Source organism: Hordeum vulgare, chromosome 1H, assembly GCF_904849725.1.
Source record: "Hordeum vulgare subsp. vulgare chromosome 1H, MorexV3_pseudomolecules_assembly, whole genome shotgun sequence".
NCBI classification, from domain to species: Eukaryota; Viridiplantae; Streptophyta; class Magnoliopsida; order Poales; family Poaceae; genus Hordeum; species Hordeum vulgare.
This window is the reverse complement of record NC_058518.1, coordinates 362,441,346-362,457,484: the sequence shown is the minus strand read 5'-3', so window position 1 is coordinate 362,457,484 and position 16,139 is coordinate 362,441,346. Positions and strand designations below refer to the sequence as shown.

Here is a 16,139-nt window from a genome sequence, read left to right as displayed (position 1 = left end):
AAGAAAATACAATCTCCGACTTATCCCACCAACTCGGTATCTCAAGGGCACGCCGCTGATACGAGGTCTCAAGGGCACTCCAACAAACAACAGCCCAATAGAATCGACAGCAGCAACACTTTAGATATCTTTTACTATTTTGTTTTACCCTTACTATGGATATCGATCAGCTCGTTTATTCTCCGAAAGTGCACAAGCTTTGCTGGTGGATATACTAGAAGTAGAAATAGCAAACAGTTCAGGGGATTCGGCGCCCAGAGGGGCAGGGCTACAAGGAGAACAAGCCCGGGGGCAGAGTGGCCGAGCAACCACGATCACCGCTTATTTAAAACTACAGCGCCCGGAAACGAAGAAACAATAGGGACATGAGCAAAGCAACTTCGTAACTTCTATATATACAGCCAGGCCAGGGAGACAATATAATTGGTGTGCTGGGCGTTTCACCTTCAGTGGTCAAAGGTTCTCTGCAGGCTTGTCATCGTCGCAGCAGCTAATATAGCTTTGCAAGAGATTACAGATTCTGTCCAGATATAGAGAACAGCGGAAATGTTGGACTATTGATCGGGTACTCCATGCATCTGTGGAGAACTTATTCCTGTGAGCTCATCAACCTTCCGGCTGGTTAGCTATTTGGATTGACCTGACAGCCGGTTGGAGCAGCGATGCCCGGGCAACCCAATGTAGAGCTCCGTTTCTACGTCCTCCTCACTTGGTACCGTCTCCTGCTCTGGCGCCGGCTCGCCACATGGCTGCAGGAGCGCGACGCAGTTCAGGGGAGGAAGCAACAGCGGCGGCTCAAGGTTGCGCTGCTGCAGCGATAAGATCGACGTCAGTGACTGATTGAAATTGCATACATGATACATTGTGGGTGCGACATTAATTTGCTATGCTCTGTATGTCTCTTGCACATACGATATCAGGTATTCTGCAGGTTTACTTGCAAAAGAAAAAGAGAAAAGACGAGCAGTTTGGAGTTCCACTGTGAGACTGACTGATAGGAGTCTGTAACATCACCTTTCCACGCAAGTCTTCGTTGTCTTTGAGAAGCTTCCTCTCCTGAACATAGAGATATAAGAAGCATGCAGAATTAGCTGGCGTGCCTACTGCGAATTACCTATATATATATAGGCTACTGTAAGAATATATTTAAAAAGTATATCCGCGGAAAATGGGGGTATACCTTCTCTTTCAGGTTAGCTATCTGCTGCTCCAGCAGCTGGGTCTGGTGGCAGTGGAGTGAACACATACACAGATTCATATTAGTTCGCGCAAAATTGAGCAGCTCAGCTGTTTTCTGGCAATTCAAGAATTTATAACTAGCAAACCTTCTTCCCTCTGATGATGCGGAGACTCTTCTCAATTCTTCCTTCCAGAAAATGCAGTTCTTCAGCAGAGCATCCTCCTAAATTTTCGCCCAAGATCTTTCTGCACATGATATAACTCAGCATTATTTTGGTCTGTCCAAATATAATTAGGCTTCAGAAAGTGGCAAGATTGTTGCTTACCGCTTGAGTCTTCAAGAGCTTCAAGTTTCTTTGCCAAGCTTAGAGCGTCAGCTTTGACTTGCTGCAGTTCAGAGTTCAGATGATTCAGCATAAGAATGTTGAGTCGTCACATCACATGCCATACAATATTGCCCGGAGCAAACATTTACATTCTTATTATACGGAATACTAAAGGCAATATATATCATGTTTTTGCTCGTAACATGTGTCCATGTGATATTGCAATAGTGAGCTGACAAAAGTTAGTTGCAACAACATTATTGATGACTCCTGATTTTTAGTTGGTTAAATGAAGAATGGAATAATCCTCAAGGGTTTAGAACTTTAGATGCACACGACCATGTCAATATTAACATTTGTTTTCTTGTATTCACTGAAGGTGTAGAAGTGTATCCAGTCATTAGTCAACATGGTAAATACAGTATTAAAGAAAACATATTGCGATCATATTCCTCATTAAGTACATTATAAGGGCCGTGCAGGTTTCCGTTTTAACTATTATGTACCTATCAATTAAATATGCAGTGGCATGGATCAATATGTTAGTTGTCATGCCAGTACATTGACAAATTAATATACAGCTGTAAGAGACAGCAAATAGCGTCACTGCTACACTATGGCAATATTCTGAATAAGAAGGCCTCAATACATAAAAAATGGAGATGTACGATAACTTTGATATCACTAGTCAGATATTCACATAATTGTAATGGATGATTCAGGTCTTAATGAACCAGGAAGTTCATATATTAGGATCTTCACCTGCAAATCTGGCTGTACTGTCTTGTTATTAACATCATCCTTTGTATAAGCCTTATATCTGTCAATTGATTTCTGCAAGCTGAATCGAACATACAATAAATAAAAACTGAAGTTAGAATTTAATAACTACTTTTCTGGTAAAAGAAATAAAGCTGTTAATTAGGCATATTTTGGTTGAGTGCCAAGAATGCAAGTTTCTGTCAGAAATTATGGACATCAAGATATGGAAAAAATGTTGGACATTATAAATATTTTGAAGGGGCAAATTAAATTGATAATGAGATATTGAATATAAAGCGCCAAGAATGCACTGTATTGTCTGAGAGTTCCTGAACATCAAAATATACAAACAATATTGGAAATGCTATTTAGTTTTCAAGAACAATGTCAGAAATGAGATACTAAAGAATGTAACATATATGACTTAAATTATCCTTCTTATGATGTTGGCACTTTCATATTAATGTTTTAAGCCAGGCAAATTACATTGACATTATGGCCATCGTTCTCCTGTTAATACGGGTGTAAGCTAACTTGCTAAGTTGCTAGCACTAAGAAAATGGTATTAGTGATTGTCATTACAGAGGAGTTAATGGTGGGATGTCGGACGAGGGGGAGAGTTTGTTTGGGCATCGGATTATTTATTCAATGCCGAGATTTACATCGCTTAGCTGCAACTAGGAAGGAAAGATCCAAGAAAAAAGGAACAACCCAAACAGAATCCAAACTAACACGACTTGTAGCCCAAGAAAATAATAATATGAGGATTTCGGTGTTGATGATGGTTTGGGTTGGTCCTGGACTTTGTGATGGTGGCAGTATATTTTGCCCCACATGGCCACTCATCTCTTCAACGTAGCTCGTCCTCAAGCTTCAAAGTAATCAGCATTCAAATTCTACCATGTCTTGTCAGGATGCTTCAAAAGTAGCTGCTCCTTCCCAACGACTAGGAGGTCATGGAATGACCTTCCATGATGTATTCCAGGTAGTGGAGGAGGTATAACTTGTGGTTCGCCGTCGCCATTGCAAACCTTCTACTAGGTAACTTGAAACATGTAGTGGAGACAGACCATAGGTACTGAATCAACTCTAACGGTGACTTTATAAGGACCATAATAGCATGGCCTATGCATAGATTGATACACGTTCACATATTAATATATTATTGATGATTTAACGATGTCGAGCAAAGACTAACACCCATGCCTACCGAACCGGCTTATAGAAAGTAACGGAAAATAGGCCATCCAGAATGAATTAGCCTCGTGGTAGTACCTCCTCAATACTACCACAAACCCTAGGACACACGAAATATGCTACTTCTGGAAAAAGCCTTTAAGAAGGGATCATTGTACGTGCGCCGATGTCGACGAATTCATCCAAGATTGAACATTGGATTCCTCCAGAGTACATGCATACTTGTCATCGAATCCATCACCGGCATCATCCTCTCTACCGGTTGACGATATCTCGCTAGATGGATCATGTGTCGGGAAAGCCCAAGGAACTCACACACTACTGGAGAAGACATAGGATATCGGTTTAGGTCTACACTGTTTTGCTTTGAGTCATTGATGCACCTCCTTCGATCCTTGTTGATGCGAGAGAGAGAGAGAGAGAGAGAGAGAGAGAGAGGGACTCCAGGATGTAAGCTGATCTTCAGGTCATATCAGTGTTCCAGGCACCTCACAAATCCATGTCATTACAGCTACCTTGCATCCCGGGGTTACCACCTTGGCATCCTCCATCATGGCCACCATCAACAGGGCGAGGGACCTAGGTAGCACTCCATCGTCAAATTCAGAAAGTGCCCGCATTGGGGCATTGTTGCTCAGGATCCGCACATCGCAACCATGGTGCCAACCACCGCGGCCGACTGCACGACGAGAGACAAGCGAGGTCCGACTAACTACAAACCCCATGGATGCCCCCCCCCCCCCCCCGCTACCCAAATGATGCAGACACGTTGGTACCACATACAAGACACCGTTCCAGATTAAGGTAAGATCCACACCTCTACACACATGATATCATACAAACATCTCGGTAAATATGATTGATAGACTACTCATATCAGTAAGGTGTACCTTCTTTTCTAGAAGCTATCTCCAAAGAACACTTGGGTTAATATGATTGATAGACTACTCATATCTTAGAATGCCATAAATGCAACCCTAAGGATGAGCCTCGGGGTTACCTGCCTCTTGTTGTTGTTGCAACTCCACAAGTGTCGGTAATGTGGCCATAGATGCGCGTAAGGTGATAAGAGGATGAAGCATGGGCTAGACAGTGTTGTCAACAATCATTGGTGTTCCTTCCAAGAGGACAAGGCATCAACCACAATGTTTAACTTGCCCATGCGGAATTCAATGAACAAATACTAACCGAGGAGCTTGTCAGCCCAGTGGTGTTGAGGGATGGTGGATAAGCATTGACCGAAGAGGTACGTCAAGAGCGACTACCTATATTATGGAGGGATGATCGTGGGATGTTGGAGGATCAGGGTGTGTTTGGACTTTGCATTGTGGTGCTAGGGGAGGGGGGAGGGTAGATCAGTGTGGAGTTAAACCCTCCAATTTCTATCCATTTCTTTGATGCTAGAATTACATAACAATTGCCTTGGTTTATAACATATCTTGCAACTAGGGATGACTACCCAAATAGAAAGGAACAACCCCAAATCAATCCAAAGTGACCAAACTAACACGACATGAAAACCATGAAACACTAATATGGGGATTTATCTATTAGAGATGATCCAGCTGGTCCCAAGACTTAGTGCTGGTGACGACGATGCTTGCACGCCATGTGATAGTAGTACGAGGCTGGCTCGTATTTTTGATTTTCGCCAAGTAAGTGCATTTCCATCCCCTCATTGTGGGCTTATGGAGATAAAGATGAATTACTTTTTGTTTTAGGCATACCTAGTTAATCAGTACGGATTTTCTTATAATTGAGTGGTTACGAAGAAGTTACAAGAATGTCAATTATTTAGAAAATTGATGCAGCTTTCAGCATATTCATATTTTATAACCATGACGAGGATGGTCGACGGTGTCACGGAACATGGATGTCATGACAGCAGCCCCGGTAGGTGATTCACATGGTTTGCTCTCCGGGAGGCACCATGGTGGCGGTGGTGGCTTTGCCTCTCGGTCGTGTGGACGGCAAGGGGTATGGCGTCGGGTAGCATGGGCATTGGTAGTGGCGATGCCCAGATCCAGGTTAGGGTTCTGAACTAGTCATGGTTATCCTGAAGACCTCTTGGCGGCATAGGTGAGTTGCCAAGGCAAAGCTTCGCGCTTTTACGCCGACGGCGCGGTGCCTGCGGGCATCACCTTTCTTCTTGAAGACGTCGTTGTGGTTCTCCTCTCTATCTAAAGGTTCCTGGTGAAGACCCTTTTCCATGTCGGACTCGGCAACGGCGACACCTAGTGCCATTCTCCCTCATGAGGGTGTTGTCGTGGAGTTTAGGTGTACTAGGGCATAGCATGCCGTTGTTTCGAGACCTTCTTGTTTTTATCTTTTGATAGCGTAATCGCATGCGTTCTAAGTGGTCTGGTTATTCTCATATCTGCTTTGTAAGAGGGCTACCTTACCCTATGTATCGTTAAGTCATCTACTTTGGTATTTGCTTTATCTATAAAACAGGTAGCAAGCTTATTTGGAGATATTCTCTAAACATGGTTACCGCAAATCCTGCCCACTCGAGTACAGAGAAGTTCACTCGGTAGCCAAACACATTGGTATTGGTATGCTCACTATTTAAATTACAATGGATGAAACTCTAACGGTGATTTATTAATTGTAACCATATTTGGATACTATTTTGCTAACTTCAGCCGTTGGATATCATTTGATAATCCAGATTCAAAAGTTTATGTGACCATATGAGGATCGCATGGCTGAAGTAACTCGTCCCAGGGATAAATAAGGCCCTGTTTGGCTCAAAGCTGACTCTGCCATGCATAATGAATAGTACTACGTGATTACCCTAAAAAAATAGTACTCCCTCCATCACACAATATAAGAGATTGAGGGAGTACGTGAAAAATCACATGCAACGTGTTCTTTAGTTTTACTTGTCTAGGTTAAGTAGCCCTATATCTGTTGCACTTTTTCTCTTGCGAGTAATATCTGTTGTACTTCATAAATATGCGTGTCAATCTTTTTTAAACCCATGCATCAACCTTTGACAAATGTTACTCCTATTAATCACCACACACATTCGCATAAATTGAGTACTATATTTTTTGTGCATTTGGCACACCTATTAAATGGATTACTTGTGACTGTTAAGCTGCGTAAGCTCTGTCTCCAAACCGAAAGTACATACTCCCTCCATTCCTAAATATAAGTATTTCTAGAGATTTCACTAAAAAACTACATACGGATGTATATATACATATTAGAGTATAAATTCACTCATTTTTTTCCGTATGTACTCCCTAATGAAATCTTTAGAAAGACTTATGTTTAGAAACGGAGGGAGTATATACGTTTGCATGTACATGAGCACATAAATCCAAATTAATCCATTTAGAAGCCAAATCAGTCTCACAAATGAATGCCATAGCCAGCCTTGATCGGCTAAACTGTAGAAGTGTTAGACTGTAGAAGTTAATTTGACAATGCTAAAGGGGTATTGATATTTACACTATGGTCGGTTATGATTATATATCTTTCGTGATACAAAGGGGCAGTGTGTCAATTAAGACAATCAATGTGGCAATAGTGTCTTAGAATTGGTTAAGGTGTCTCCAATCCATAAGTAGACATTACACAACTGTAGAAATAGTTGCGCCACATGTGCAGGAAAATCGGAAAGGCAAGGCAATGTTTATTGATTAATGCCCACCATATATTACGATAGACCTTATTACATATAAATATTTTCAAAATATGTGGATAAGAACAACCTAAATATTAACCTACCAATATAGCACCAGATAAGATGGGGAGGAAATGATTATTAATGAATTAAACAAATTATTCATACTCAGCCAATAAAACGATCACTTATTTGGGGAAAATAATAATTATAACTAATGCTCTATGTTTTGTACAATTACTCACCAAAATATAATTTCATTAAAGTGGACATGGAGACAACATTGCATGTGATATTTACTAAATAAAATCATTTTATATTCATATGAATATTTCCATTAATAATTTCTATAATAAATAAAAAACATAGTATAATAAAGTAATTCCCTTCATTATGTAATTGTTAGAGACCTATCATTAACTTTTTGGTAAGCATACAATATAGAAATCAACACTTTATCTTACAGAATGTAGTCTAATTATATCCATATGAACTAGTGTGAGTACCACCTGAGCATTTTTTTATGAGTTAAAATAATAGTCTAATAATATGAATTTTTAGCAAAATATAGGCAACACTCTATATTTGGTTAATATAATTGGATTCATTTATCAATGGAGTTACATAATAGATAACATGTTTGTTTTGAAGTGTGTGAAACCAATGTTTGCCTGTATTGCATATAACTGTTAAAAGATACTCAAACTAGAAAGTATATTTAACATGCCAAACGATCGATGAATATACAACTCTAACAATGTACAACTTATTTCGTTTAGTATTTTTATCATGCATGGTTGCCTGCTCTCAAATTATATATTTGAGAAATATCTTTTAAGATTCAATGAAAAGCAAGACTTAGAGAACTAATAGTAATTGGATTAAAAGAAAAAGGAGCTTTGTGTTCTCCATGCATGGAACCTTTCAGATTAATTAATATCATTACCAAAACAGTTCCTTTCTAAGTTCTAAAACACTAATTGGTTATAGTAAACCGTTCCTTAGTTACAAGGGAGTTATCACGAATTACACAATAATTAAGAATCTTGAAGGAAAACAAATAAGAAAGTACTCCCTCCGTCTCATAATATAAGAACGTCTCATATTGCGCTTACAATTCTCAGCGCAAATAAAAGTTCACACAGAGTTGAAGTACATCATATATGGTACATCATGTCTCATACATGGTACTTACGAAATCAATTCACTCGTCCCTACTTCTCTCTCTGTGTGTCTCTCGCACATATATGCACACATAGACGTGACACCCATCTGCTTTATATGGTCTTGTATATTTGAGGCTATATCTTGGTATAAGCTTATGTTACTGGGACTTGGTTCTTTTATAGACAAAGAAACTAAGTCCACAAAGCATGACGAACTTTACAGGCATCAGCTTTGCCTCTACAACTATTTCTTACCAACACGAAACATCTAATTGTGTTGAATGCCTGAATACATCTCTAACTTGCACATATTATTTGTTGTATGGCTGTAGAAAATATCCTTTACTCATCCTAGTAAAAATACAGTTTGCATGTTAGCTTCAAGTAGAGAGATGAATGTGGTGCATTGTTGGCTGCTTCTCCATCTGGACATGCATTGCTAGCTAATTTCCTAACATGCGTGCATATATAACTATATATGACAAAATTAATAGCAACAAAAGGGATGTACGTACTGTTATTACCGCATTTACCAACTGGCTATGCACGACCCTATCTGAAGGCCTACCTACGTTTGATCGTGGTTTGGTTCAGTCACAGTACTACAGCCAAATATTAAGATATGCCTACATACTTGGTTGGGAGAATTGATGTGTTTAACAGTGTTAATTAGCAGGGAAATTCTACCAATATGGAGATAGAAAAACTACCAAATTATGGCTAGACCATATGTACTGAAAGTTTGTGCCAAAATATTGAAAAATGAGCTTTCATAATATACATAAATGATTGAAACATACTACTATATGATTCCATACACAAGTTTAAGGTTTGATTAGCCTGCGGCCTACCAAAGTAAGCACTCGATCGTACACTTAAATTAAGACGAATCAGCTGCGGAGGGTCAACGCATGAAACCGTCCAGGCCCAGGCGAAACATGCGGTTTTCTGCTCAGGATTAAACTAAAGCTCGTCAAATGAGAAGGACACCCGGATCAGAAAGAGCTCCCCGAAACTACAGTATCGCATGTACCACACAGCCTGACCAATGAGCGTGAACGCCAATCGATCATCAATCAAGCAAGAAATCAGCGTACGGTGGCCACTGTGACCACTGACCCGGGTCACACAGGCCATACCTCGAACGGAACTGACGCGACTGGAGAGCGGAGGAGAAATCAGGTCAAATCAGCGGTGGTGCTGCGATAAATTAATTATTACTTTGCTGCTATAGGTGATGCTCGCAGTCCCGAGTCCGGACATCACATGAGCTTTTTTCTCCATTTCTAGCCGCAGCCTCCCTTCCCCGACAGCACCGCAATTGCCGGGCACGCGTGGATCCCATTGGCTGCACATTAATTTCCCAGCCTGGATCCCATTGGCTGCACATTAATTTCCTTGTCCTTCATGTTTAAGAACCTCTTTGACTCGCTACCGCCTGTGATCGAACGGAAAGAAAGAAGGAGAAGAGAGGCATGGGAGGAGGCAGGCGGCGAGGCTCCATGAGATACTGCCGGGGAGTGAGAAGGAACTGGAGAAATCTAGGGGAAAAGAAAAGCGAAAGCCAAAAGGCGCGTGTGTGTATGTGTGACAAAAGTGTGAGAAGGAAGAGAGGCCTCAAAGAATGTGATGTGTGCTTTTTTGATTAGCTGTGTGCACCGAGAGTCCGTACGGACGCTTTGGGGAAGAATGGCAGCAGCTACAAGAGTTCCCGGCCTCCAATAATGGCAACCGCAGCCATTGCAAAGGCCCCATGAATTAACCAAACCAAGTACCCAAGCACAAGCAGTGAGCCGATATCAAACAGCAGCAGCGGAAGCAGGGAGACTAGATTCAAGATTTGCCGTTTGCGTGGGCGTACCTGTCGGCGCTGGCGAACTCGTAGAGCCTGCCGCGAGGGGAGAAGACGACGAGCCCGACCTCGGCGTCGCAGAGCACCGATAGCTCGAAGGCCTTCTTGAGCAGCCCGTTCCTGCGCTTGGAGAAGGTCACCTGCCGGCTCGTGGCGTTCTCTATCCGCTTCATCTCCGTCTTCCCCCGCACCATCCTTCCTGCCCCTGGCGAGGCTCGACCCGACTCGACCGATCCACTCTCCTCCGTCGGAAACGGGCCAATCACCAGCTGCACAGCGCGGTTAGAAACAGACCGATTATGTGAGTAAAATTCTAGCCGGCGGAGATCGAACTGCGACAAAAGCGGGCAGATCTGAGAGGGCAGGGAGCTCACCAGAAATGCCTAGGGAGAGGAGAGGGGTGGGGAGGGACGGCGCGGCCGCGGCTTCCCTTTCTGGTCCCTGCCCGCGTAGCCCGGAGAGGAAAGGAACGGGCGTGGTGTGAGCTGGGTGCGGGGCACTGTGCACTGGATTTATAAGGCAGAGAGAGAAAAACTCGGCTGCTGATTAGTGGACGGGGTGGGGAGGCGGCCGGAGGAAGGGCAAGGTATGGATCGAAGGGGTAACAAAAGGAAGCGACCCGGCCAAATAAAGAAGGCGACTGCGCGAGGAATTTCCCATCCTGGGAAAAATCAATCAGGGGACCCGCCCAGGAGCCACCGTTGGAGCGCCATTGGCCGTCGCCGTTTTTTTTTTCCTTGTTTCCAGGTTCGCGGATATTAAGGTGAAAGTCCCGCCGGAGGATGACGATTTTGTGGTCGCGACCCCTAACTCGTGCGTATTTGCAGCTAAGTTTAGCCTGTGTGGATGGATCTCTCGTGCTTGGAAATGCCGCATAAGTAAGAGCATCTACAGCCGTGACAGTAAATTTGGATCCTCATATGTCCGTTGACATATCCGGACACGTCCAACACGACTCATCACATCTTAAATTTGCTCATTGGCATCCGAATAACTTGTAACTTAACTTTTAAATTTTGAAAAAAACATCCATAACAGAAAACCTACATAATATGTAGATCAACAATAACCTACATTACCTTAGTCTTCAACGGAGATGTTCACGATCTACGTCCCCGGCTCTGAATACATTGATCGACGGCAGCCGCTACTCCGGCTCCTGTGTCTCCTTCGGTTTCGCCTCCAGTTCAACGAAAGGCGTGTTGGGCGCCCCCCCGTTTTTACCGGATGAACCATCGAATGGCCTCGACATAGGCGTCATTCTGGATGGACTCCAGAATGGTCTGGTGGTCCATCATCTCTGTCGCTTGGGAAACCATGAACTGTACCATGGCATCCTCCATGCTAAAGCATGTAACAGGCGCCGACTCCTCCTCTGGCTCCACTGCGTCGTTCTCCTTCGGATTCCCCATGTCCTCCTCCTCCGGATCTGCCACCTCCGTGGGAACCGACTATCACTCCCTTCCTCTTCCTCCTCCTCATACTCTAGCTCCACCGAGTCTGGAGGTAGTTCGGCTACGATGCGGGTGGCACACCTTGCCCGAATCTCCTCCGGCATCTGGAAGTGGCACTCTGGCATTAGCATAGTGTCATGGTTTTGTCACGACATACGTCCTCGTGAAACGACTTAGTGGTGAAACCATCGCAACTATGTGGTGACTCAAAGGGGTTGATCGGGAACGAGAGACGCATTTACCCAGGTTCGGCCCCTCCGATGGAGGTAATAGCCTACGTCATGCTTTTATGTGTATTGATGATGAGATTGATTAAAAGGGTGCGGTTTCGCATGACCTAGCTCTCGATTGTTGTAACTTAAGTCTACTAGCCCTAGAGACTCGCCTTTATATCAGGTCAAGACCCTTAGGTTTACAAGAGTCCGGATCACATTATTGTCCGTGCCCCGTTAAGTCTCTAACTCGCCTTACTCCTTAAGCAAGAAAACTCCTGGCGACCTTCTCCCTTGTGGGCCATGACCCGCCATCTTGCTGTCTTGGGCCGCTGCCGGCTCCCATTGGTAAACCGCCTTGCACCTCCCACTTTCTAGGTCAGGGCCCATCTTGAGTATGAACGAAGAGCCGCCACCATCTTGACCCGGCCTCTTAGGGCGGGTCATGTGGCGAGATGATATCCCCAAAATTAGGCCCCAGATTGACTTGAATTTATTCAGGTCAATAGATTTTACTCTTAATCTGGGCGGCTCATATTCAACCCGGATTTTGCCTTCCAAGGCAGAAATGTGAGCTTCAAATATTCCGTGAAGCTCTTGCTCGCTTTGTTAGTGATGTCACCCGCCCCAAGATTTTAGGAATCTTAGTGACATCATTCCAACAGATCTTTTGGGCTTATCTTCTTAGCCCGAAAATCAAGGCGCCATGAGTTTCGAAATTTATTGCTCCTCCTGGATTCCCGCGCCTACCGTTTTCACTTCAGCTTTGACCTTTAAATACTCACGAGGGAATCTTTATTTTACCTCGCCCCCATCTTCTTCTTCCTGCTCGAGCATGTACTTTCACACCGCCGCCGCTGGAGAACCCCCATCGCCAGTTGATCTGGTTCAGGAGCCTTTCGCCGTATGTCTCCTCCTTCGAGTCGCGGGTCTACCCTGCCGTCGTCAACGCTGTCAGGTAAGCTCTCTCCTTCCCTAGATTCATTCGTGAATCCACCAAAGCTTAGTAGGGTTCGTTCGAAGTTCATTCGTGCTCATCGCCATTACAGACTTGCTTAGCTCTTTGATTGAACTTCCCCCTATTTATGTCGCGGTAGATGTAGGGGTCTGTTTCGGTAATTCTTCTATAATGCCTTGCAGAATCTAGATTCAGATAATGAACAGTTATTGCTTCATATTATACAGTCTTCCCAACGCCACTATTTTTTTCTTTTTATGGAGCCATCGGTAGATCCATATTTTTATGCCCTTTGGTAGAAACTTGTTTGTCCCGCACTTAGCAGAAACTTAGGTCACTGTTCTTCTTTAAGCCGCCCTTATGTTCACACCGGCTTGCTTGATAGGATTGTAACTCGCCATCTCAAGAAAACGTCTTTACGTTAGGGCGACTTGAACATTTTAGGCTACCTTCTTTGTCAAGTCGCTTGTTTTTTTCAAGACAAGTCATGTTCATCGAGATAACCCGCCAACGTATTCATGCAACTCTTTTCCTTTCTGAACATGTGAGTATGTCAAAGCCGTCCAAATGTGATTGGCTGGCGTCAGAAATTTCTCACATCTCCCTTCAGCAATACGTAAACGTAGGAGTTTTGTCTCCCAAGGAAGTAATTGGATGGAGAGCCGTCGCTGGAGAAGTGCGTCTGCAACCCGTTGAAGGAGAAGTTGTGGTCTTCACTAATCACCTTGAACGAGGCTTTTCTCCCCTGGATCAAAATTCTTTTGAGACGCACTTCACTTCTACAATCTTCGCCCTCAAGACCCGGGCCCCAACTCAATCAGAAATTTATGCCAATTTCAAGTCTTCTGCGAAACATACTTGGAAATAGAGCCCACTGTTCCCTTGTTTAGGGAATTCTTCTATTTGAACCGCCAGACGGAATGTGCCGATGGTCCCAGCTTAGAGCTTGGCGGAGTCACAATCCAAAGGCGGCGATAATGTGGCTTTCCTGTTGTCACCTTGCCAAGTCATCCCAATGGCTGGGGAAAAACTTGGTTTTATTGTAAGAATACTGCACTTGCCAGCGAGAATCCCTTGTGAGGGTTCAGAGAGGAGTGCCTTTTGATGGACTTTAAACTTCCCGACTCACTGACTACAAAAGAATAGGTCACCCTTGCTTTTGTCTAGACGAGACTCACGGCCTTAAACGCCAATGGTTTAACCAGAATTGCTTTGATCCGATGCTGGGTGGAGTCGCGGATTATGCCATTAAGCCGCCGGGATGGATTGATGTGCAAATATGATGTCGATTTAGACAATGAACACCATTTCACCAATGTTATGCTTGACTCTGATGAAGTCAATCGCATTGTGAAGAAGCTATGTGGCGAGCCCAATGAAATATGTTCCAAAACTGGACTGAAACCATTCTGCATCCAAAACCCGGCTCCTGAGGTGGATATCTTTAGCCATTACTCGCCTTACTTATTTTTTTCCTTTACTCCTTTGAGAACTTGCTTTTTTATCAATATTGTTGTAGAAAAACTCGCCCTTCTAGAAGCGGAGACCAGCGAAACCGACCGTCAAGAAGGTCAAAGCCGCCCCGAAGAAGAAAAAGAAGAACAAAGCAACTATTGGCGAGTTATCTGTTATGGGCGAGTTGCCAAAGTACAAACTGAGGTAACTATTCCATCTATCCCCATATTTTGATGTGTCTTGTACTAACTATTTTGTTCAATCTTAGGAAGATGACGCTGAGAGTGATGTTGATGATGTCGAGGTAATTTCAATCTCTTTTGATTCAGATATTTCCTTCACAAGGCCTCCAAAGCGGGTTTGTAGGAAAGTTCCTATGACTCATCCGGATGCTTATTTGGATCCTGACTTTCTTTTGAATAAGGCTATGTATACTCCAAAATGCCACACCCGTAGTTCCTCACGCGATCTTCTGGCCGGTTTTCTCGAGAAAACAGCCAGTCGTAAACCCAAAATGAGGTGCCTTTCATCCTAACTCTTTTTCCGTATCAATAAATTATGTTTGTTGGTTACTCAAACTTTCTGGGGTTTCACCTTAATAGGTATCCCCGCCTTCATCGGGTGACTCGGCATCTTCAAAATTGCCACGTCTTGTTCGTCTCCCAGGGTTAGTCCTTATTTGTATATCCAGCACTTGACTCGGTAATTTATACTTTATTATGTATGTCTCAACCTTTATCCTTCAAGGCTCAAGCCAAGAAGAGAAAAACTAGCGGATCACTCCACAATAGTGAAGCGCCTAGAGCGGAGGAAGTGGATGTTACTATCCCTGAAGCTCAAAGTGAACGAGCTGGCACTCGTACCGAGCTTCCTGAAACTAATGTTATCGACGATCTTCCTGATGTCCAAGTTAAACATGCAGAAGTTGACAATACAGCCATGGAGGTGAGTCAGAAAAACGATCATAATCCTACAAGTCCTCCAAAGATAACGAAAGATGTTGTATCCGATGAAGAGACATTTGTCAATACTCGGATAGGTCAAACCGCGCCCGTCCACACCGTGCTGGCTAAGCATACTGCCAAAGGTGTGATACCCGAAGTGGAGAAAGGGAAAGCTAAACTTGAGCTTCCCAATATTGAAAACCTTGATTTTGAAGAACTGCACACTGTATATCTGAGGCGCCTCTCGATGAGCGAGGATATGGAAGCCAGTCTGGTGAATATGATAAATAAAAGATACAAGTTATGCTTCTCTTCAATAACTCATTCCATATATCCTTATATAGCCCCCAAGGGTCGCGTCTTGTGAATTGCTTGAAACTTCGAACTCTATCCCCCAAAGGTCGGGTCATTACTACCTCTTGAGCTTGCGTTTGTTTTCCATTGAAGAGAAAAGGGTGATACAACAAAGTAGATAAGTATTTCCCACAGTTTGTTGATAATCAAGGTATCAATCCAGTAGGAGAACAAGCGAGACTCCAATAGTAGTACCTACACAAATAAGCAAACACTTGCACCCAACACTATAAAGGGGTTGTCAATCCCTTCAGAGTTATTTCAAGGAAGAGATTTGATAGAGATAGATATAAAATATTGATAGATCTGAAAGTAAAACTAAAGTATATAAATTGCAACAATGTATTTTTTGTATTTTTGGTTTATAGATCTGAAAATATAATATGGAAAATAGACCCGGGGCATAGGTTTCACTATAGGCTTCTCTCATAAAGGAAAATAATACGGTGGGTGAACAAATTACTGTCGAGCAATTGATAGAAAAACAAATAATTATGAAGATATTGAAGGCAATGATTATGCAAATAGGCATCACGTCCGTATCAAGTAGACCGAAACGATTCTGCATCTACTACTATTACTCGACACATCGACCTACTCCTGCCTGCATCTAGAGTATTAAGTTCATGAAGAACATAGTAACGCA

General features: G+C 43.1%; 1 protein-coding gene across 1 annotated transcript; it reads right to left on the bottom strand.

The window, feature by feature from the left end:
- Positions 1-366: 366 nt before the first annotated feature.
- On the bottom strand, positions 367-10,683 carry LOC123437294 (MADS-box transcription factor 56-like). The gene is made up of 8 exons (XM_045115699.1): positions 10,491-10,683; positions 10,126-10,385; positions 2,268-2,346; positions 1,502-1,566; positions 1,326-1,425; positions 1,181-1,222; positions 1,015-1,056; positions 367-809 (listed from the first exon to the last, which is right to left on the bottom strand). The coding sequence occupies exons 2-8, from the start codon at positions 10,308-10,310 to the stop codon at positions 627-629; spliced, it is 696 nt and encodes a 231-aa protein (XP_044971634.1). The 5' UTR covers positions 10,311-10,385; positions 10,491-10,683; the 3' UTR covers positions 367-626.
- Between the last annotated feature and the right edge of the window lie 5,456 nt (positions 10,684-16,139).

Excerpts from the sequence above, each read along its gene's own strand:
- LOC123437294 (XM_045115699.1), bottom strand. The coding sequence starts at position 10,310 with ATGGTGCGGGGGAAGACGGAGATGAAGCGGATAGAGAACGCCACGAGC. Across the intron at positions 1,223-1,325 it reads GCATCATCAGAGGGAAGAAG|ACCCAGCTGCTGGAGCAGCA; the intron begins GTTTGCTAGTTA and ends CACTGCCACCAG. Across the intron at positions 1,057-1,180 it reads TAGCTAACCTGAAAGAGAAG|GAGAGGAAGCTTCTCAAAGA; the intron begins GTATACCCCCAT and ends CTCTATGTTCAG.